Source organism: Heterocephalus glaber, unplaced genomic scaffold (assembly GCF_053883595.1).
Source record: "Heterocephalus glaber isolate CG9 unplaced genomic scaffold, H.glaber_assembly_v1.0 deba00001442, whole genome shotgun sequence".
NCBI classification, from domain to species: Eukaryota; Metazoa; Chordata; class Mammalia; order Rodentia; family Bathyergidae; genus Heterocephalus; species Heterocephalus glaber.
In genome coordinates, this window is record NW_028258296.1 from 4,787,879 (window position 1) to 4,810,030 (window position 22,152).

The window sequence follows — 22,152 nt, forward strand, 5'->3', positions numbered from 1 at the left end:
CTATTTCTTTTGTGCTTTACTTATTCTTTTACTATTTTTATTCTTATTATCTTCAGTACTGGGGATTGAACTCAGGACCTTGTGCATGAACTCAGGCAGGCACGGTGCCACTGAGCTAAATCCCTGGCCTCTACTTGTTCTTTTTATTCATCTATAAATATGTATCTATGAATTATAACTCATTTTACCTTGAATTGGTTTTATTTTATTTAAATAATTTCCCTGTACTCACTAGGTGACCAAATTACTCAGCAAATGAGTAAAATAAAATTAACTAATTAATCATGTGTATCCATGTACATATGCAATATAAACCTATCTGAAAATGACTACATGTTAAGAAAAAGCTTCAACAACATAGAAAAGTGGGGTTTAATTGCTGGCAAAAGTCCCAGTGTGTAGCTAAACAAATAAATATAATTTCAGTCCAGCCCTTTGGCTGACAATTTTTATATAGAAATAAAATATAACATGGGCCATAAGAAGACCAAACAACAGAAAAAGAAGCAATGACGCAGGACTTAGCTCCCAGGTAAAGGATGTTACTTCCTGTTCTTACCCTGTTGTGGCCTCCTGATATTGAGATACTGTGCTCACAGGCAAAGAATGAACATCATATAGGTTTTAGTTGCTGATTGGACATTACTGTAAGGTACAGTGTTGGTTCATCTGCCTTACCTGAGACCAAAGTAATAGTGCCTTAAACAAAGTAAGTGATTTCTCTCCCCCATAAAAGTCAGTGTTGGGAGACCATCCAGAGTGTGATAGAGTCCTATTTCAAGGGTGGCTCAAAAATCCGGGAACTTCCAGTGCCATTGCTCCTGTTTTCCAAGGGTGCTGCTCTCTTACCACCAGCAAGCCCTCCCATGTAGGAAAGAGAAAATGAAAAGCAACTGGTTTCCTTTAAGGGTTTAACTCAGAAGTTGAGCACACCACTACCTCTCAGATCCTCTGACCTTCATTCAGTTACATGGACACTCTAGCTGCAAGGGATGCTGGGAAATGGCACCATCTGCTGAATAAGTATGTAGCCAGCTAAAGTTCAGGTTCTAGGACTAAAAGACAAAGGAACAGCTCTCAGAGGACAGTGGTGGTTTCTGACACTATGTTTTAGATAATCTCAGTTTATTTAGAGGAGTTCATCAGGAAATGGGATTTTCCCCCATTTGTCTTCAAAATTATTCCCTGAACTAACTGAATCCATGATGTCCCCTTTTAAAAATTTCTAATTGCTAATTTCAAAAATGTCAATGTTGCCATATTCCATGTTAGCTAATAGTTGGAGGAGCAGATACAAATTTCAGTGAGAACTCACCCTGTTTGGTTAAGGTGTACCACTCCAGCTGTAACAGTGCTTCCTCTGGCTAAGGATGTTCCCTACTTTCTATGGTAGGCTGTTTCATTTTTGAGAGATAAGCCTTCCTTCCATTAAACCATATGTGTCACTCTTGTCCTTGGTTGGAGTTGTGCTCTTTAGAAAGTGAACAAGGGTAAGACTGCTCGTTTTGCGAGCTGGTTTTCCATGGAGCAGACAGATTCCAACTCAAAATGCAGTGTGCAGGATGTGTATTAAGGGTGACCTCGATCTTCACCCCTGTGGGTTGGGGTGGGAAATGGGAAAAGTTGAACCATTCTGCACATCCAGCCACAGTCTGCACTGGTCCCAGGGGAAGCTGGGGGTAGAATGATCCTTCCATACCATTGTGAGCTTGGCTGAGATGAAAGCCTTTATCCTCCTGCATCAGCCAGTACTTGGCTAAGAGCCCCACGTGGCCTTGGGCAAGGCAGTGCACTGCAGCAGAGGCTGACCTGGAGGTATGGACACTCGAAGGCTGTCTGTCAATAATGCTCTTCCATAACACGTGCCACTCAGCAAATGCTTGTGAGTGAACCAACAGCATGTGAGTAGGACCGGGGCAAGGACGGAGCACTGTGACTGGTGACCACACCCTAGTTTCACACTCACCCACCCTTTATAAAGCCACCTTGTTCACCACACAATGAGCCACCTACCTGCACCTCCATCTGGCCACATATTTCCGTTTGATTCATTCGGTAATGGAGCCTTTATTAAATGCAGTGGTGAACTGGACAAACATGAAGACCCCACGGCCCGGCTCTGCCATGCGAGAGCCCTGGGGAGAGCTGAGCGTCCCTGGACGCTTTGCACCTGCACTTAGGGCCACCGCCTTCCTTCCAGGTGCTGTGTGGCCATCTGCACAAGTCACCCCTAGAATTTGGAGTCCAAGGAGGCAGCATCATAGTGGCAGAAGAGCATAGCATGGGGACACAGGCAGGCCTGGGCCCCGAAGCAGCGCTGCGTGCTAACCTGCTTCACACACGACTGCTCCGGAGCCTGGGGCTCTCCTCCTGTAAGCGCAGGCTGAAAATGGTACTGAGGGATTTCTCCCTTCGAGGATTATCACAGGCCTCGAGCAGGATCGGATCCTTTTGGCTGTGTTTACCCTGGGCTTAGCACACTGCATGACACTCATCAGGCTTTCAGAGAGCCATTTCTACATGTGACAAACAGGAGCCACAGCAGGTCCCAGGGAGCGTCTCCATCATGCTCTCTCATTGCTGGTCTGCATGGCTGTCCCTTGTCTGAGTGTTGTGCTCCGCTTCCCGTTTCTGATCTCCTGCCACTAAGGGGGTGTAGTATCTCCGTGTCCTGGAACATAGCGTTCACCTTCCTAAGGCAAATCTTAGGTAAAGGGGGTTTGCGAACCTCTTACCATGCCTGGACTTTCATTCTTAACCAGATGTAATCCACCTTCTAGGGGAACTAGTTTCACATCCGTTTTCTCCATTTTGGACTGTTAGGATTAATCTTTCTTTCAAGACCAGTACAAACTGCACTTTCCCCTGAAGGAGCTGAGTTCGGGGAGGGAAAGATGACAGACTGAGCCCAGCCTCTTGCTGGCTGTGCTGTTCAGGCAAGGTACGTAAGCCTGCTTGGGTCTCAGCTTCACTGCTAAAGCAGAAATAATGGTGCACGCCTGTAGTCTCAGCACTGTGGGAGGTTGAAGCAGAAGAATCTCAAGTTGGAGATCAGCCTGGGCCACTTAACAAGACCCTGTCTCAAAATAAAAGGGGAGGGGTAGCTAGGGATGTAGCTCAGTGCAAAGGCACTAATGTACACACACACACATGCCCACACAACAACAACAACAACAAATCTACTTTACAGAGCATTGTTGGGATGAATGTCCATCCTTTGGGTAGTACAGTGTAAAGACCAATCCCAGGGAGGACACGGAAGTGGGAGGAGACAATATTCCTCACCATTTGCTTCCTGCACATTCAGGGTAGATATAAACCTCCTCCATACCATCACCCAAGAAACATCTTGCTCTTAAAGAGTAACTTGTTAGGCCGGGGATTTAGCTTAGTGGTTCCAGCACCTGCCGCAGAAGCGCAAGGTCCCAAGTTCGATCCCCAATACAAAAAAAAAAAAAAAGAGTAATTTGTCTCCTGAAAGGAACTAAATAAAACAACAGGCCCAAGATTGAACTTCAAGGAAATGTGCCTTTACCACAAAGCAGCGCAGTCAGAATTCAACATAGAAGTGAATTGAATTAAGCTGAATCGAACTGAATTGAATTGAATACAATTTTCTTTAAGGTAATTTGAGGGAAACAGAAATAGACACTTGATGTCACAATTATTCAAACAGATGGGCTCTGCATCCTTCTCTGGTGACCTTGGGCACATTATCAAACTTGCGCCTTGATTTCTTCATCTGAAATGGGCCCGATTCCCACAGTTACTCCATAGGGCTGCTTGAGGACCGAATAATTAGTACATATGAAATGCTCAGAGTAGACACTACATTTAGAGTTGATCTCTTTGTCAGAATTGTCTGCAAAGCCGAGGACACAAGTTTAAGATATTATTAGTGATAATAAGCCAGAGAACCCCAGTAGCCAAAACTCATTTGGATCCCAGATCCATAACTATTCTAAGCATCCAACTGGGGACTCTTCATGACGCCTATGAGCTGATGTGGAAGATCATTCCAGGGCATTCCTAAACTGTGCTGAGTAGCTTGCCCATCCCCAGTGTGGTATCACAGGTGACGTTTACAGAGTGTGTGGTACCATGCTGGCCCTGCCAAGTGCGCTTCCTAGCGGATGGGCGTCCTCACTGCCCTGCGAGGCATTCCACCGAGAATGTGTCGCGCACCCTCCACAGAGTGGTCGGAGAGCCTACCTCAGAAATACTGAGCAGCCTGTCCAGTCTTCCTGCTAACACTGCCTTAAACATGATGAGAAACAGTGTGAGACACTGTTGCTAACAGCTGAAATTCCCCCGGGACCCAAACCCCTCTGCCTTCCCTTCTCTTTCCTGATGGAAGATGGGGTCTGCTGCAGTCAACTTAGGGTCCCCAGCCTCATCACCCTCCCAGGGCCTCTGACATGGACACTGCCGTTCCTCCTGGGACCCACACAGAGCTCTATCTCTGACTGATCCAAAGCCACACACAGGGCTCACCAGGTACATTGACACCAGGCTGGCTTCCGTGGCTCTTGTTGACACAAGAGACAAATACTATGGTTTAATTCATAGTATAATCATCTTCCTTTCTCATGGGCTCCTTCAGATTCCTCTGCCTGTTTTCAGTGAGCCAAACTCACTGCAGACTTGAAAAGTTATATTTTATCTAGAAGCATGCAGTGCTGTACTGATTAAGAAATTTTGTTCTGAAGTAAGTCAGAACTGAGTCTGCATTCTGATTCAGCACGCATTATCCATGAGAACTCAGACAAGTTACTTAAGTCTTTAAACCTTAGTCACAGTCAGGGCTTAATCAAGAGCAAAATGAAGTGAATGATACTACCCCTTCCTAGAAAACTGTGGGGGTTAAAGAAGTAAGGCACATCAAGTGCTTAGTAAACAAATGTATATAGTGTGTGATCCACAGATACAGTGAATGCTCAGATTTGTTAAAGGACACACTGCCATCAATCCCCCTCAAAATACTCCACCTCATTTTGAACACACTTATCCCATTGTTACATTTAGAAGCAATTCTGGAAATCCTCTTTTGTGAATGTCTTTCTGAGGTGTGATCACAAATGTGCTGAATGCTGCTGTCAAGTTCCATCCTATGGAAAACCAGGCTGTAAAAATTTAAGAGTGTGTCGTCATCCACCTTGTTCACCGGATCTGGCACCATGTGACTTCTGCCTTCCCCAAAGTCAAAATAGTGTGAAAGGGAGACATGTCAAATTCATTCTAGACATCAAGGCAGCCACAACAGCTCAACTGAAGATACTCATGAAGGATGACTTCCAGAACTGCTGTAGAAAGTAGCAAGAATGATGGGATAAGTGTATTCAAAACAACAGGGAGTACTTTGAGGGAGATTAATGGCAATACGTCTTTTACTGCATAGGTTTTTAAAAACATTTTCAGTCACACCTCCTTTGTAAATAAAATCCAAAGGAAGTCCTTAGTAATTGATAGCTATTATTAATCAGAGCAACAATGCAGTGTCTCATGGTGACTACTCTCAACCCTCCTTTAAGGTTCCAGACCACTGAAGAACCTACAGTGGTGATGGTGATGCCAGGGGTAGAGTGGTGGTTAGAGTAATGGTGTGGATGGTGGTGGTGGTGGTATACATGGTGATGGCGATGGTGATGATGTAGGTGATGTAAATGCTGGTGGTGGTGATGCTGTGGGAGGTGGAGATTCAACAATCAAGCGCTGCCTGTGTATCGGCCGCAACAGACGCATTGCATACATTAACCTATTTGCAATCACAACAACCTGTGAACAGGTGGTATAAGTGTCCCACTTTGCAGATGAGAAAGTTAAGGTATTGTGAGATTGACTCACCCAAAGAATCACAGCCAATAAGTAAAGTTAGAACAATTTCAATCCAGAAAGTCCAGTTTCTAATTCAGAACTCTTAACCACTGTACTATGCTTCTGTTGATCAAAGCTCTTGGCTGTCCAAGAAAAGTCCCCTAGCTCAACCAAAGCATTTTGTGTTCAACCTCCAAGCATTCACAAGCCTTTGAGGGTGATAGGAATGCCCAAAGCCCACCTCCTGGCCTTCCTGCAGGGAGTCAATCAACAGACACTCCCTTCTGTGGGACTTTCTGCATCGTCCCTCGTGACGAGTGATCCAGGCTAGGCCCACACCCTGCCAGGTCTGGCTTGAGTCTTGCTCCATCATATGTGATTCCTAATTTACTAAAATTCTCTCATCTTGTATTCAGACACCTTTGTTTTAAATGTTAAAAGTGACACCTCATTTTTATGTGACTCAGCCTCCCTAAGCAATGACTCAGCAGGTACTTTTTTATGTCACTAGTGCTATGCAACAATGCCTCGTGCTGTGCAAATGCCCAGTGATGAGCAAAAGGGTAAAACTACGAGCAGGCGCCCATGGCCCCACCAGAGAAGGAAAGAGACTCAGGAAGGCCAGCAGCCTTCTGTGGGTTCCAGGCCAGGACTTTGGCTCCAGTATCTGCTCCCTTTCTGCCTCAAGCACAATATGCTTTCTCATCCACAGGATTAAGATCTGTGCTTCGGTTATGTGAAGATCCCTCTCGGCTTTAGTTTGCTGCTGTATATTCTGGCCTGAGTCTCGATTGTAGGGCCAGAGCGGGGGTCCTGGAAGGGAACCCAGAAAGATAGGATTGCCTTTGAACCACAAGGAGGAGGAGGACAACCTCTGAGCCCCCAAAGTGGGAAGGCGTTGGAATCTGTATCTTGTTATCTGGGGGCCATGGACGAGTTTCTCACCCTGAGCCTCTGACCCCAAGTCTTGGGGCTGGTGCCAGAGGACAGAGGAGGTCATGCCGTGACATGCCCCAAGAAGAGGCTCTGCTCGTCCCCATGCCCTAGGCTGCACTTTCTTCTCTTTTATTTGAAGGACTGTAGGAGGCAGAAGGGAAATAAATACAGGGAGTAAGAACTTGGGTCAAGAGGAAGGTAGATAGAAAAGATGCAAGAGGAGGTCCTCTCTGGGCCGGTAGCTGGTGTCCCTCCCTTTCCTCTGTAGAATTCGATGATGGAAGAAATTACAGAAATCAGTGCTGAGCTATGAAGGAGCAATTAGTTTAATCTTGCTCCTGGAGGTTTGCAGTCTGTAACAGAATTATTTACTCAAAAAATAAATAAATAAACTAGAGGAGGGGGAGCCAGCTTTGCACAGGAGGCAGCCTGGTGCTGTTCGCCTATTCCAGGTGGCCCACCCACCCTTCTAGCCCTGAATTAGCCTGCCAGAGAGCAAACTCCATGCATTTGCTGCTGCTTGGTAACACCACCCTCCTCCTGTGTCCACTTTGGCAAAAGGTTCAGTGCCCTGTGGAGTTCAGTAAAAACAAGGAGTCGTCAGGGGGAGGAGCGCTCTGTCTCCTACACTGAAGCGCCATCTCGCTGCAGACACACATGAGGCACAGGAGACCTAATACTGCACACGTGTGGAGATCAGCAATCAGCCCAGCCTGGGACCTGGACCACCAAGGCTTAGCTTAGGCCCTACTCAGCAAGAAAGCTTAAAGCGTGTCTTAGTTACTTTTCTCTCGTTGCTGAGACCAAATACCTGACACCCAGAGTTAAAAGGGGAAAGGTTTATTTAGCTCACAGTTTGTAGAGGTTTCAGTCCATAGTCAGCTGGCTCCAAGGCAGGGTGGCACACGGCAGAGGGACTACAGTTCATGGGGGAGGAAGCAGCAAAAGCAACAAGAGACCTAACCGTCTTTCTGCCCCTTTTTCTTATCCAGGCTCCTTAGGGTGGCCAGCACTCATGCCCTTAATCCCAATGCCCTCCGGCCCAGCCCCACCATGAATCAATCACACTGTAGATTCAGCCACCTCTGAAAAAGCACGGGGCTTCGGGGGCATCTAAACACAGCCAAGCACAATTTGGGTTGGTGATGACCAGGACTCACATCCGAGGCGTAGAGGCTGGCTTTCCCTTCTCCATAGCTCGGGACTCGTCGGGACTGGACCCGAGATGCCATGGGCAGCCCCCTCTCCAGAGGGGCAGCCAACCAAAATCAGCCACAGTTTGCCCCTTACATGAAACCTTTGATTATTTTCTTTATCTTCAGGCCTTACAGAGAAGGATAGATGGTGAAATGAGCGGGAAGTTTTTCTTTCAGAATATATTGTTCTCCCTACATTTTAAAACACCACACACTGCCCGCAGAAGAATTAATTTTGTGTCTAATATACATTGTTTCTTTCCTTCATTATGAATTTTTTTTTCCTGGAGAATTCTCTGCTGCTTCCATTTCCTGACCTTTAAAATTACAGTCTCGTTTTCCAAGCCTCTCCTGCCCACCCTACTTTGGTAAGAGGAATCCCTAATTATGTTTTGATCTCCCTGAAAACGGTAAAATATCCAGTAGTGCATCTGGACCACCTTCGTCATTACTTTTCCAGTTCCTGTTGGTTGTACCCTCAGAGACTGTGGTATTCGGTTTCGATGTGTGAGGTGGAGGAGTCAGATTTTCCTTGCCTAGCTCCAGATTCTTAGGCAAGCCGACCCTGTTTGAGGGTTTGGGCACCCCTGCTGGCAACCACGAGCACTCAATTCCTGCTACCAGTTTGAAGTCTAACAGAACAAGACCGTATGACACCGTATGGTTACACAATGTTAAGGAGAGCTCATCAGAAGCAACGAATTCTTCAGTTACATGCTTTTAGTTACAATGTCAATTGTAATTTTTTAAAAAGGCTAATGTTCATGTTTGTGAATTCTTCTACCTTGATTGTGTGACCCTCCTGCTGTAGAGTTTGGAATTTTAAGACTATTTTTAGTAACTAATAGCCAGAATCAGAGTAGCAGGGGCCCTGGAAAGAAGCAATTGATTTGGAAAATAAGTTTTTATTAGAAGCATAATTTAAGAAAGCTCACGGAGTGTGGCGTTCCTGACTACTTCCCTGCTAGGCTGCTTCTCCTAGAGGCCTGGCGCTGAGCGACACATTGCAGGTGCCCAGAGCACCTTCACGTGGCTCTGGGAGTATGGATTCACCTCGATTCACCCCGGGCGACTGTCCGGAACTCAGTGCCTGGCCATGCTCTGGTGCAGTTTACATTCCTTATATTAAAAAGACGTCAAAAGAGCAAGTTCAGTGTTCTAAACTTCTTAGATCCTTTCCCCTTCAACTCAACAAAGTTTCTCCATTGCTGGACAGACAGGCATCAGAAGGAATAATTCCCTGTCTCTTATCATTCCTCTTAAAGTTCTTTGTGAAAGTTGATCGATTCGTTTTCTGTCGGTCCTTGACATTTATCTTACTCATTCTCCCCTCGACCTGCACCCCCAGCAGGGTGTCTTTTCTCATCTGCAGCCTGTGGATTCCTGTCACTTTGCGACCCTCAGTCCTGAGCACCAGGTGTCTATGATTACATTTCTTAAACTTATAATTATTTGTACACTCAGGAGTTTCTATAAATGCTGGAAAAATAGAACAAAACACATAAAACACTGTAAGGGAAAAAGCATTGTATCTTTTTGCCCTCTGATGATTTTTTTAGTGTCAGAAATCAAAGCAATCTATGTAATCATTGTTTTAGAAAAATTAGAATGTAAATCACCCACATTAATTATATAAAAAAATACTTTCTCAGAGATGAGGAAAATTTTATTTCTAAACAAAAGGAAGGTAGCATTTTTTCCTATCTCTTGCAGCTGCCCCACTTTCTAAAATTATGTTATCTTCTAAAAGTCTTAACACTGTGCTGCTTTATTCCATCAGCTATTGTTGACTATCTCCTATTCCCAGGCTAAGCTCACTGGAGCCTTCCTGGTGCTCTTTCTCCTGTTTACTAATGTGCCTGGAATCCTGTTGGATATTTATTAAGTGTGTGGGAGAGAGCTGTTAATGGCTTAATAAATGAATATAAATAACATTTTGCTCTTGTGAATACCTGAGTAGTCATAAATAATTAAAAGGAAATTATTATTTTATAATAGAATTGCATTAGTTAAAATATTAAGGTCCAGAATACAGCTGTTCTATTTTTTTTCCCATGGTAGCAGGGATCGAACTCAGGACCTTGCACTTTCCAGGCAGATGCAGCAACACTGAGCTACATCTCTGGCCCCCAGCCATTCTATTTTTAAAGCTAAGCCACTGCAAACTCTGAAAAGGCTTGCAGATCAAACCCAGCTTCCGATGCCTGGATCTCACTTGATGACACTTGATTGCCAGGCTATCTGGAATAATAGTGGCTGGAAAGAGCTTCCCCACCTGCGAGAGGCAAGCGTCTGTCTCGTCCCTGGACAGCTGTTGGTCACATGAGCTCACTGCCTTTTACTGAGACTTCCAGGGCAAAAATTGTGTCTGTCTTCTTAGTCCATGGGCTGGGAAAACCCGTGTTCCTGGAGCCCATTCAGTGGGTGTCCCGTATGTGACTGTTCTGTCCAATCCAAAGCATACTGGCTCTATCTCTATTCACAGGTAAGCCCAGAAGTCTACATCTCTTTCTCAGTTCTATAAAAATCTACTCAAATGCTATTAGCTCACTTTACATCAAGGAATATTTTTGTTTTCCCTTAAAAAGAATTGTCATGTTTTACATTTTCATTTGTTTTTAAACATTCTGAAGCTACCCTCCAGTTAGGAGGCCATAGCCTAAATACTGGTGAGTGCCAACAAAGCAAAGCCACATGTTGAATGAAGATGATTTAATGTATCGTGTGGGCTGGGGTGGAAGCTATAAAGGGGAAGATGAGGGTAACCCTTATCATTTGTGTGTTCCATTTATTGTTCTGATTTTAACTGAATGAAATGCCTTTAACTCTAAGAAGGGATGACAAATGTACCCTATCAACAGAGTCTGATCTTGGGGACTGAAAGTGCCCTAGACACACTGGCTCCACTTGGGGGAGCTTGCTCTCGAGCCCTCCGTTACTGCCTGGCACGATCCATTCAGCCCTCTCCACTGGAAAGGTCCAAGATTCTTTTTCTGACTCTGTGATCTATAAGCATTTACCTCAGTTGTTTCCCGATCTCGATGCTGATAAAGCCCAGAAAGTGGGTTCAGCCTGTTCAGGGGCCCCAGGTCCAACCTGGACCAGATTGTCTGCAGTCAGAGAGTTTGGGCTCCTGCCCCAGTTCTCCCCCTGCTAACCATGCCCTGGAATTCTTCCAGCCTCCTTTTCTCCATCAGTAAACCAGAGCCGATGAGGATGTCAGCCACACAAGGCAAAGTCATAATAAATTCTCACTGAATGTCAGCTGCCAACATCATCCTGTGCTCCATCCTTACCCGGGAGCAATTATCCCTTCCTTACAAATCACGTGTTTGAGGCATGGTGTGACTTGCCCAAGGATATCTGGAAAATAAGGAGTTGAGCTAATTAGAGAACATAACATCTCACGATCCTCCTTCTACCCTGAGACCCCCCTTTAAAGCAATTGGATTTTATCCCAGTATTATGGTTGTCTGTAGATTGAGAACCTGGCTCTTGTCAATGATTTCCATTTCACTTGCATCTGAAGGTGGCACCAGGCACACTCCCCTCTTGTGGCCTGCAATTGTTCTGTAGCGCTCCCATCTGCTGCTGTGGGAAAGGATTCCACACGAATGTCCCCGTAAAGCAGTCACTAGTGGGTAGATAGCAATTAACAATTATGGAAGAGCTGAGTAGAATATGTATGGGTGCCAAGAAAGAACCCTTAGAAGGGGGACTGTGGGCCTTGGGCCTTTGCAGTTCAACTGTACTTTAGGGAGAAATTCATCTCTCCGTATTTCAGATGACACTGTGTTTCAAACACTTGTATCATGTTTTAATGTCCCCAAAATGGGAATTTGTAAATGTACTTTCAATGCCTACTATGCACCTAGCACTGTGGTCAGGCTAGAGAGAAGGTGTGCATAACCCTAACTGTGAGTTCTTAGCCTCATAGACGTGGAAATTATACAGAACAAGAGAACTGCCAAAAATATACCAGCTATGCATACCTCCATTTTCCCTGAGGTTAGGAAATGTCAAGAAAACAGAAAAGCCTTCAATATTTATTATTTTGAGAGAAAGAAATGTGTGGCCATTGACCAAGAGAAAGGAACATTGTATTCTGACTGCGAGGCTTGGGAAAGGTCTCTAGAAGGAAGTTCCGGGCCTTGAAGAGCAAGTGTGATTGTGACCAGGGAGAAGGAGGAGGAGGGAGAAGCAGTGTAGGCAGAGGCAGGAAGGCTGCGAGTGCCTGGCACACTGGGGAGGTGATGGGACAGCCAGGCTTCCAGAAAAGATGATGGTGGGGGCCAGGGATGAAGCTCAGTGGCACCGAGCCTGCCTTTGAGCGTAAGGCCCTGAGTTCGATCCCCAGTACCAAAAAAAGACAATGGCAGAAGATGAGGCATGGAGACAAGGCTGGAGCCATCCGGAAGGCATCAGATGCCATAGCATGGAGTTTGCATTCTGTTCCCAGGATGCCAGGGAGGCACTGGAGGGACAGGGTAACAGCGTCCTCCGCTGGTTCTGGAAAATGACTCTGGGCATGGCGTGAAGGGTGGATGGGAGCTGAAACTACAGCATTAGTGTCAGCTGGGGACCCCCAGGCCTTGCTAGGACAGCAGTTCTCAGGGGCCAGGGACCGCTCACCAGGAAAAGAATATGCACTTGTTCATGAAATGTGGGGGGAACGAAAGATGGGTCCAAGGAGAACTGACAGCTGTAGCCATGGTGATTGGGAAGAGATGGTAAATACCGATTTCCCTAGCAAGATGCGGAATTTCTGGGGAAAATCTTATGTGGCTTCATGAGCCACTCCCGGCTGCAATGCATTCATGGCATTCGCCAACTCCTTCTAATATTCAAGGCCTACTTCTCTCTTCAAGGCAAAACTCTGTTTGATAAAAGTGGACCACTCAAAGGACAGCACAGCGTGTGCCTCTCTACCTGTGCCCTCTAGAACCCGGGCTAACAATGACCGCCCAGAAGTGGCCGCAGGAGCAGACACGCACTGGAAGCGGCTGCCTTTAGCGGAGAGCCTGAGCGTTTCTTCTTGAAGATACATGTCACTTTCTCACGTTCTCTTTATTTTTCCTCCCCACGCCTTCGCTCTTAGAGGAAAAGTCCGGTAAGAAATAACAAGTCCTTTCCATGTTTTGGCCAAACATGATTTGTTATGTTCATTTTCACCATCTGCCTATCTAATGACTGATTGTGTTTGATACCTAAACAAAGTTTTGAATTTTGAAAACAAACCTTTGCAAACCAGGAGAAGGTCTAATTGTACCACATGGGAAAAAGAGGAAGTCCATTGCTAAGTGATTTTTCCAACTCTGTTATTAAGGGATGTGGGGTAATTTTGTAAAGATTCACCTCTGCCTCTGTACAAGCATATGATCAAACATCTTAGGTCCTAAGTTTCATTTATTGCAGCTCCCACTCGAATTAGTCAAGCTAAATAGATACCATGAGCTAGGCACATATTTTTTTAGTTAATGTTTTGTTTAATGTATAACTGGCCTGGGAAAGGGAAGTTGTAAGAGAGGCTAAAATGGTTTGTTGTTGTTGTCACTGCTACTTTTTGTTTTAGTAAATCAAAGTATCCTCTCCTGAAACTGTTGGAGACTAAAAAAAAGATCTTTATAAAATGTAAATTGCCATGCAGATGTTACATTTTAGTGGTAGCACAACCTGATATGATGTACCTATATCTTTTTGTTTTAGAGTGTTGTGGAACAGAACTTTAAAAGAATAAATAAATGGGCCGGGATGTAACTCAGTGGCACTGCACCTGCCTGGCAAGTGCAAAGTCCTGAGTTCGATCCCCAGTCCGGGGAAAATAAATAAATAAATAAATAAGAGAAAAAGAAAGGGAAATTATGTTCTCAGTTGCCTGCTTCTGTGGGAGCATGTTCCCTGCATGGCCAACCCAGGTGACCTCTACTGTAAAATATGAAAAGTATTTTTATGTTAGCAAACACCGAGAAGTGGCTGGTTGGTTCTACTTCACTCACCTGAGCAGATGTTACAGGAAGTGTGGTCATTTCTTACCTCTGCGCCCTGCGAGGATACTGAACTGGAAGAAGTCCGTGTGAGAGGAAGGTAGAGGAAGGCAAGGCACAAAGACAACAACAAATGGGACCCAAACATTAAAATGCATCAAAATGTGGGTCCAAACCTTTTTGTTTCCAAAAGTAAAATAAGCATCTGTGATTGATTCTGACCGTGGCCAAGCTGTATGGCCCACTTCTGGTCACCGAGCGCCATCTCTCTGACTCAGGCCACAAGGCAGGACAACCTCGATGCTCCTTAATAATGGCTCTTCAGGTGTCACCAACCTCATGCATTCTCCTTGACCCTGAATCCTTCTCTGAATTACCTAAATGTGGCCACTTTGAATATTGAAATTTACCTGAGGGACTTTCAGACTCCTGTGTTCCTCCTTGGCTTTGCTTCGGCTGACCTTACTTTAATAAGAACACCTTTTCATTTTCACTTCATTTCCAACTCCCTTACCTCATTTTTCTTTAGAAAATGTTCATCCAGCCAGCTCCTCAGCTGGGCATCTCTGAATGATGCATTGGTTACCACTAGGTTCTTTGCTTCATTTCCCACGTGGGTTTCAAGATCTTCTGACCATCTTGTTGAAAACAATAATATTCTACGTACTTGGGCTTGTAACACAGGAGCAAGTTTAAATATAGACAAACTCACCAGTGGGACAAGTAGATGCTCAGCAGATAGTTTGTCTTTATTCTGAAGCATTTAAAAACAAATAGGAATGTTAGCTGGGATCGTAATAGTAAACATAAGGATCCTACATTCTAATTCTTTCCCAGAAATTTCTGTATCATGAATCACTTAATTTTCTATGTCTAGACATAGAAACAAAAATAAATATTTGTTTGGTGCTTTGTAATTTATAGCCCATTTTTCTGTCCCCCTATAACACTGAATTCAGCAAATGAAGATATTTTAAAACTTCGAAAACTGAGGCTGGTTGTTTAGTGAATTTAACAAGCAAGACAGATTACGTTTGGTTGCTTCTTACAAATGTCTCAAAACAATTTATTCACATTGATTAAGACTAAGGTACCCCAGGAGCTGGGGATGTAGCTCTAGTACAGCGTTTGCCTACCACGCATAAGGCCATGAATTCAATTCTCAGCACTAGGATAGGGAAAAAAAGACTAAGATATCCTAGTTAACAAATTTAAATTAATCCTGTTACCCTAAAGCAACAACACAAAACTGCTATGATGGAAAGACACTTTGGAGACTATAAAGGCATAGCCACAGTATTTTCTTCTAAAGGCACATTCATATGCAAAATCATGTAAATTCTGAAATAAAAATCTTCATTCTAGTGATCAAATCATAAACTAGCAATAAACCACTTTGAAAATAGCCTCTAATACACAGTAAGAGTTACTTCGGAGTTAAACAACAAAATTGAAGTAGAAGCGTAAATAAAATGATTTCCAGAAAGTTTCCCACAGTGCACCAGGAGACCAGGAGAATTGAACAACTGATGTCTAACTAGGGATTTGTTCAGAAAATAGGCAGACCAACTGCAGTCTGTGTCTGAGGAATCAGATGTAGATGTGATGGAGATTCCTTATGTGTGACACAAACATCTGCAAGTTGGCCACCTGCAGACACTGAACAACGGAATAGGTATTTTATCTGTCTGTGCAGTTAAAAATAATTTTAGTCGCCAGGCCTGGTAGCGCATGCCTATCATCCCAGCACTGAGGAGGCTGAGGCAGGAGGATTGTTGCGAGTTTGAGGCCAGCGTGGGCTACATAGTTAGTTCAGGACCAGCCTGAACTACAAAGGGAGACCCTGCCTCAAAAGAACAAAATAATAATAATAATAATAATATTAATAATAAATAATAATAATAATAAATAATGATTTTAGCCCACATTTACAAACTGGAGCACTTGAACTTTAAAAAAAAAATCTAAATGTTCATCTTCTGAATTTTAGTTTTTTTAATAAATCAAGACCAAATTCTGAATTTGTTTATATCCACCTTTGAGGCATATTCTATATATTGGTACCACCAAGCAGAATGCTAAGCCCTTAAAGTTTTTAGGAAATGACAGGGAAAGGATAAAATAAAATTTGTAAAGTTGAAGATGCTTCTGTCCTGGTTGAGAATAATTTTCCTGACCATTTTGTCCAGCAAGCTCGTCTGTGGTGATGATAGTGTACATCAAGCCCTTCCATTTGACTTCTGGAAATCTTTTTCTTTTGAGGATTTCAGAAAGCTCTTAATTATATTCTTTGAATATATTCTGCCTTACACTGCACCCAGCTTCAAGCTGTGTCTTTTGTCTTCTCATTAATCGGTTTGTGACCACATGAATCAGGGCAGCTAGTTCTAATGAAAGAATGTTGCAAATGGAATTTCCAAAATGCTATCTCATAATGTTGTCTTTTACTATAAAAACAAAATACCAGCATGAACTACAGATTAAAAGCATAGGCTTTTAACTCATTAGAAATTAAGATATGACTTAATTCAAATAGATTAATATATTTGAAATTATCTTGAAATGCATTTTGTATTATTCTACATTGATGAATTTTTTTATATTTAAGATTCTGCTTCTATATGGTTGCAACCAGGATTTTATTTTGCCTTACTTCTCAGAATATTATATGGGGGAACTTTTAATTTTAGTCTACTATTAGCTATATTTTGAAAGTTTGTCATGAAATTCTACATTTTCTTCTTTAAAAAGCTTTAGTCTGTTTGCTAAAGAATAATAAACTCTAAATCATTACACGTAAGATTGTTTCAATTTTCCACAAAACACAGTAAGGTTTAGGCCAAGGGAATTTAAGCCCACAAATAGGCACTGATGTGTCCCATTTCTTTTCAAATTTTGACTCGATTGCATCCAAGCACACAGACAGGTTTATGAGAAAAGTGGAATCAATATGAACCAGTGCCTGAAAAATAAAATAAATACTAAACTCTAAACTATCACAAGTAAAACTGGCTAAAAGAAGTCAATCGAAAGGCCTAGTTGTTTACATATTTGGTCTGAAAAAGCACCATTCCTGGTGTGAGCCTGAAGGTCTCTGCCTTGTGAGTTCTCCATTCCTGAAGGAGAGCATCAAAGAGCAGGAGAATGGGAGGCCAGAGGTCTGAATTCTGTCCTTGGTGACTTGCAGCCCAGCCTCAGAATCTCACTCCCCTCTGCATCCGAAGGGCACTTGGCCTGGATATCTGCAGAGGCCTCCTGGAGTAACAGGCTGCCCGCCTCTGTTTGCTCTGTCCTGGAGCATGGTCGCCCCTTGTCATCTGGAGAACTTCCCACTCATGCGTCTGCCCTCCTGGCCTCGGCCTTGGGAGGTGAGAGGTGACCCGTGGTGAATTCTGGGTTAATCCACATCCTGAAAGTGAAACTCGGCAGGTTTCTCTCCCACTACTCACTGTTGTTATGCAGAAAGATGCTCCAGAGGGTGAATGAGAGCTTATGGGGTAAATTGACAGCCGCTGATGAGGCTGGTAGAGCAGGGGGTGGGGAGGGGTGGCTAAGGCTGTGTGCCTGCTTGGTGTCTGCAGACCTGGTCCTGCCCCCAGTGTTCAGTGTCATCACTAGGCACTTTTCCTCTCCCCCTGTGTTTGTCTGGGGCTCCCCTGGGCCCCTCACCCTTACTACCCTCTGGGAGGGGCTGCCAGATGCCAGGTCCCGAAACAGCGGAGAAGCAGGCATTCTGAGGGACACTCAGCGCACAGCCCCAAGGTGCTGTCTGCAGCCTGCCCAGTGTTTTCAAGCCTCCCTTCAGGGCCTGGGGTCTGGGGAATGAATTCCATCTGCGGTGCTTGTCATACTCTGTCCCACAGGGAAAGTGTGTTCCTGTCCCATTTGGTCCTCCCAAGTCCCACACCCCAAGTAACCTGGAGGAAAACTCCTGACGACAGACATTAAACACATCCGTAGAGATCTTGTGTTTCTGCCTTGCCCTTCTGTGCACATACGGAAACGTGGACACCCACGCGGGCAACAAGGTGCTAGAGCCAGGTCCCTCTGAAGGGCCGCAAAAGCCCACTCCGTCTTGGATAAGGGGTGGACGCCGTGCGCGGGTCCTCCCGGGCCTGGTTATTTGGGGAGCGCAAGCGGGGGCTGTTAGCAAGTCTTCTGCTACCCATACCCGTTGCCTGAGGCGTCATTCTCTGACTAGGTGTCTGTTCTCTCTTCCTTTTTGCTGATCACAGAGGCGCAGCCCGGTAAGAACTCTCAACATTTCCCCCTTAAATATAGAGAGAGAAAATCGCTGCCCAGGCAAGGCGGCAGGTTGATTTCCGTTGCATTTATGATAACCCAGTGTGAACAAGGCAGACAAATTAGGTGGACGCCCTGGAAGGCTCTGGCTCTCTGAAGAGATACTTTATAACCATCAGAGGACTTGTCCATAATGGACTCGATTAATACATGGGAATTTTAACTTTAGAGCTAAACGTGAAAAATAGATGTCTGTGTGTGTCTGTGTGTGAGTGTGTGCACACGCGCATAGGTGTGTGTGTCCAAGGACTGCAGATTGGCTGGAAAGCCCCGTAGAAGTTGATAGCAAAGCGATAATGCAGAAACGTAAAACTGCAAAGAAGGTAAGGAATCAGCTTAGAAGCCACAGTGTGTTTTACTCACTTTTTTTTTTTTTTTTTTTTTGGTACTGGGGATCGAACTTGGGACCTTGTGCTTGCGAGGCGGGCAGCGAAACCACTGAGCTAAATCCCCACCCCCACAGTATGCTTTAAACCCGAATTCACACTGTGTCCTTGGGCCCTTGTGCATGTCGGCCAGCACACTGACACCACTTTGTTCCCTCTTGGTACCAAGGACACACTTCCTGTCAGTACCCTAAACTGTCACCAATCTAAATCTGTCACTGAAGATGACTGGCAGGGAAGATCATGAGACAAAGTGAAATCTCAGTCATTCAAAGCAAGAAAAAGAAGAGCCTTTGCTCCGCTTGGTCACACACGCACACACACACACCTGCTCATTCCCTTAAGCGAGGAAATGAAACTGAAACAGTCCTCTCTAAAATATCCCCAGGCCTTGGTCGATCCAATTAATCAATTACTGTTTGAAGCAAATACCTTGCCCCGGAGGAAACTTGGTGGTTCTGTTTGTGCTACATAGCTGAGGTTCAGTGCGGAAGCGGAATCCGGTAGCTCAGCGAGGAGACTTTTAATCCAATGGGGTCCTCCCTGAGTGTGATCAATAGCACCCTAACCTTGTGCTAGATTTTCCTGCTGCCATATCAGGGTGGGCAGAGATCTGTACACGAGACCCAGCTGCCAATGGGAGTTCTTGTTGCTGGCTTGCTTCTCATCATTCAAATGTCTGTTCCTGTCTGAATTGGTGATCGCTTATTCTTTCTCATTTCTAAACAACAGTGTTTTCTTGTGTGTTTCTTCCATGTTTGGCTGCCACTTAACTTGTGATCATTCGTCCAAGAGGAGTATTTAATAAAAATGTTACGGGGAATTCCTCAGTGCCTTTCAATAATAAATATCTGTGGGATGAATTGCCACACCTAGGAATCGATGAGCATGAAAGAAGCTGTCTGCCTTTCTATCACATTTTAAATAAAAGGGATAAGACAGAGAGAACCACCTTAGTAAGTCGTGATTGTTTCTCCTAACAATTTGGGGGCCCGCCTAAATAGCAGCAGACAGCACTCCTAAATACGTTTTAGAATTTTCAAATATCAATCATATGGGAAACTTGGATTTACTTTCTTATCTGCGAGAGTTCAAGAGGGCTTTTGTTTTTAATGGACTGTCTGATATTTCTCTTAAAGTCCCGAACCTCTCCAGGTAGGGGGTTTTCTCATTTAGAAGATTTGTGATTCCCCTCCTTTCCTCGCTGTAATTTTGAGTAAAATGAAAATTGATTTGTGTGTGTGTGTGTGTCTGTGTGTGTCTGTGTGTGTGTGTGTGTCTATGCAAGTTCCAGCCTGAATGCCGGGCCTGAGAACAATTTCATTTGTCCCCTCCTGCATTTCTTTGAGTTTAGTTTAATTGCAATAACAGAAATAATAAATACATATTGTACATAACGTATATGTGGTCTTAAGCCTCATAGTGTCTATTTCTAATTCTAGGGTGCAATTAAAAGGAACTTATCCAGTAAGTATATCTTAGCTACCAGAAATAGAGCATAATGTAAATGAAGGAACAGTTCCTTGGATCTTGGAGTATGTGTACATTTGAATTATTCAGTCTTGGTTTGATTTCTAAAGCTTACTTTAAAAATCAAACCTTTACAGTAAGGAATCCTTGTCACAATAAAGGGCCTCTGGAGGGTCTGATGATTAGTGTTTAAATTCACAAAAAGAATGTGTTTTTGAAAAAGCATTGCTACTTTCTTCCCGTATTTGTCAACTCTTGCTGCATCATTTAAGTTTAGAAATGAATATAGTCTAGGGGTGGGAGAGGACCAGGGCAGAAAGGAATCGAAGACTGAGACAACTTGCAGATTCTGGTGTAATTTGATGTGAAACATTTTAGTCACTGAGGTATATGATATGGGTTATAATATACAGGGCGTGATTTCCTCTGCTGCATACAACACATTCTAGGAAATTTTAAATGCATGATTCATCGCTAAAAATATAATATTCTTGAAATTTCAAGAAAAGAACAGGCAGAGAATAACTGGATTCGGGTACTATGTACAGATGGCCTGACTTAGCTTTCTCTTGTGGTAAGAGAGAATGGTATGCTGTTCCTAAGCTCCACAGTATACAAATCTTCCACTCTGTGGCTTTGTTTATGGTAGTTCCTTGGTTAATGAGGTTGTATAAATGCCAGAGAAAATACCATTACAAGTGCCAGACATATGGGTGTTGCATTGCCAGGGGAGAGGGTTGATTTCGAAAAGTTTTCAGATTGAGTTGTTTATTGATGAGATTTAAATCTCTATGTATTTCCAAACATAGTTCGTAAGACATGTCAGAAGGGAATGGTAACAATAGGCCTAAACAGGTCTTTTGTCCTGTGCATAAGGTGAAGAAGTGGCGAGACCCAGGCGTTCCACACCAACTCCAGAACTCATAAGGTGAGCACAAAAGACATTCGTTGTGTGTGATCCAAGGCATTATGAGCTTTGAATAATTAAACAAGTACCCTTTGAGCTGAACTCGGCCCCTATTCCTGAAAGGCTTCCTGGCTAGGTTCATACAACCATAGGGTTGTCCAAACAGGTTCTTTCTGCTAAAGGCAGCCCACTACTTTACGGAAGTAGCCTTGCCCTTAGCTAAAGTAACTGCCCATAGGGATGTGGGTCTCTCGCTCCTGAGGAGACTGGAGGACCAGGGAAAGAGGCCCTTCGGTTTTCGGAGTGCTGATCTGAAATAGAGGCTTGTTTAGCTGGATGCAATTGCTTGATGCATTCCACCTGCCACATACCAAAAGAATTTTCTACTTTGGTTTTTGGTTTTAGCAAAGCATTATCTTTCACAGTGTATTCTTTCAGTGAGTGTTGTACACATGTGTGTGGGTTTCTGAAAAGACTGCCATTTCTCTTTAAAATCTGGATCTTTGAAAAGCTTTTCCCTCCTGTTCCTCCTCCTCCTCCTCCTCCTCCTCACTTGCCCCTCGCCAAACACAAAGAGCTCTTTAGGTTCTATGAGGGAAATCATATTTGGAGAAGAAATGTAGAAAGCTGTATACCATTCTTTCTTCTTTCTTTTCCTCCTCCTCCCCTTCCTTCTTTCTGGGTGTGTGTGTGTGTGTGTGTGTGTGTGTGTGTGTGTGTGGTACTAGGGATGAAACACAGGGCCTTCACCCGAGCTACATCCCTAATCCTTTTCTTAATTCTTTTTTTTCCTTTGAGACAAGGTCTCACTAAGTCGCCTAGGCTGGGCTCAATCCTGCCACCTCCTGCCTCAGCCTCCCAGAGTGCTGGGATTAGAAGTGTGCCCCACCACACCTTTCTCTCTTTTCTTAATAACCAGTACAAATGAGCAATTAGGAGGATGGGTCCGGGTTTGCTTCCCATCTTCCCCTTCCCCTTGAAGTCTTGATGTCCTTGTTGCTCTGAGACCTGCTGTACTGGGGGATTAGCACATTGTAAGTGGTCCATTGAGTGGGAGGGGAGAGGGTCATGTCAGAAGCTGATCTGCCTAGTTTCTTACTCAAACACAAACTTCCAGACAGCTTGTTGCTGAATATCCATTGTTCGCCTTCGAGGAA

At 44.2% G+C, this 22,152-nt stretch overlaps 1 protein-coding gene across 18 annotated transcripts in view; it reads left to right on the plus strand.

Annotated features, from left to right (window-relative positions):
• Sgip1 (SH3GL interacting endocytic adaptor 1) overlaps positions 1-22,152 on the plus strand; it is a 195,436-nt gene that overhangs the window by 115,028 nt on the left and 58,256 nt on the right. For all 18 annotated transcript variants that reach the window (XM_087212873.1, XM_013070980.3, XM_087212865.1 and 15 more), the window contains 2 exons: positions 20,061-20,085; positions 20,965-21,016. In XM_087212873.1, the coding sequence (XP_087068999.1) occupies positions 20,061-20,085; positions 20,965-21,016 (77 nt within the window). The remainder of the gene's footprint in view (positions 1-20,060; positions 20,086-20,964; positions 21,017-22,152) is intronic.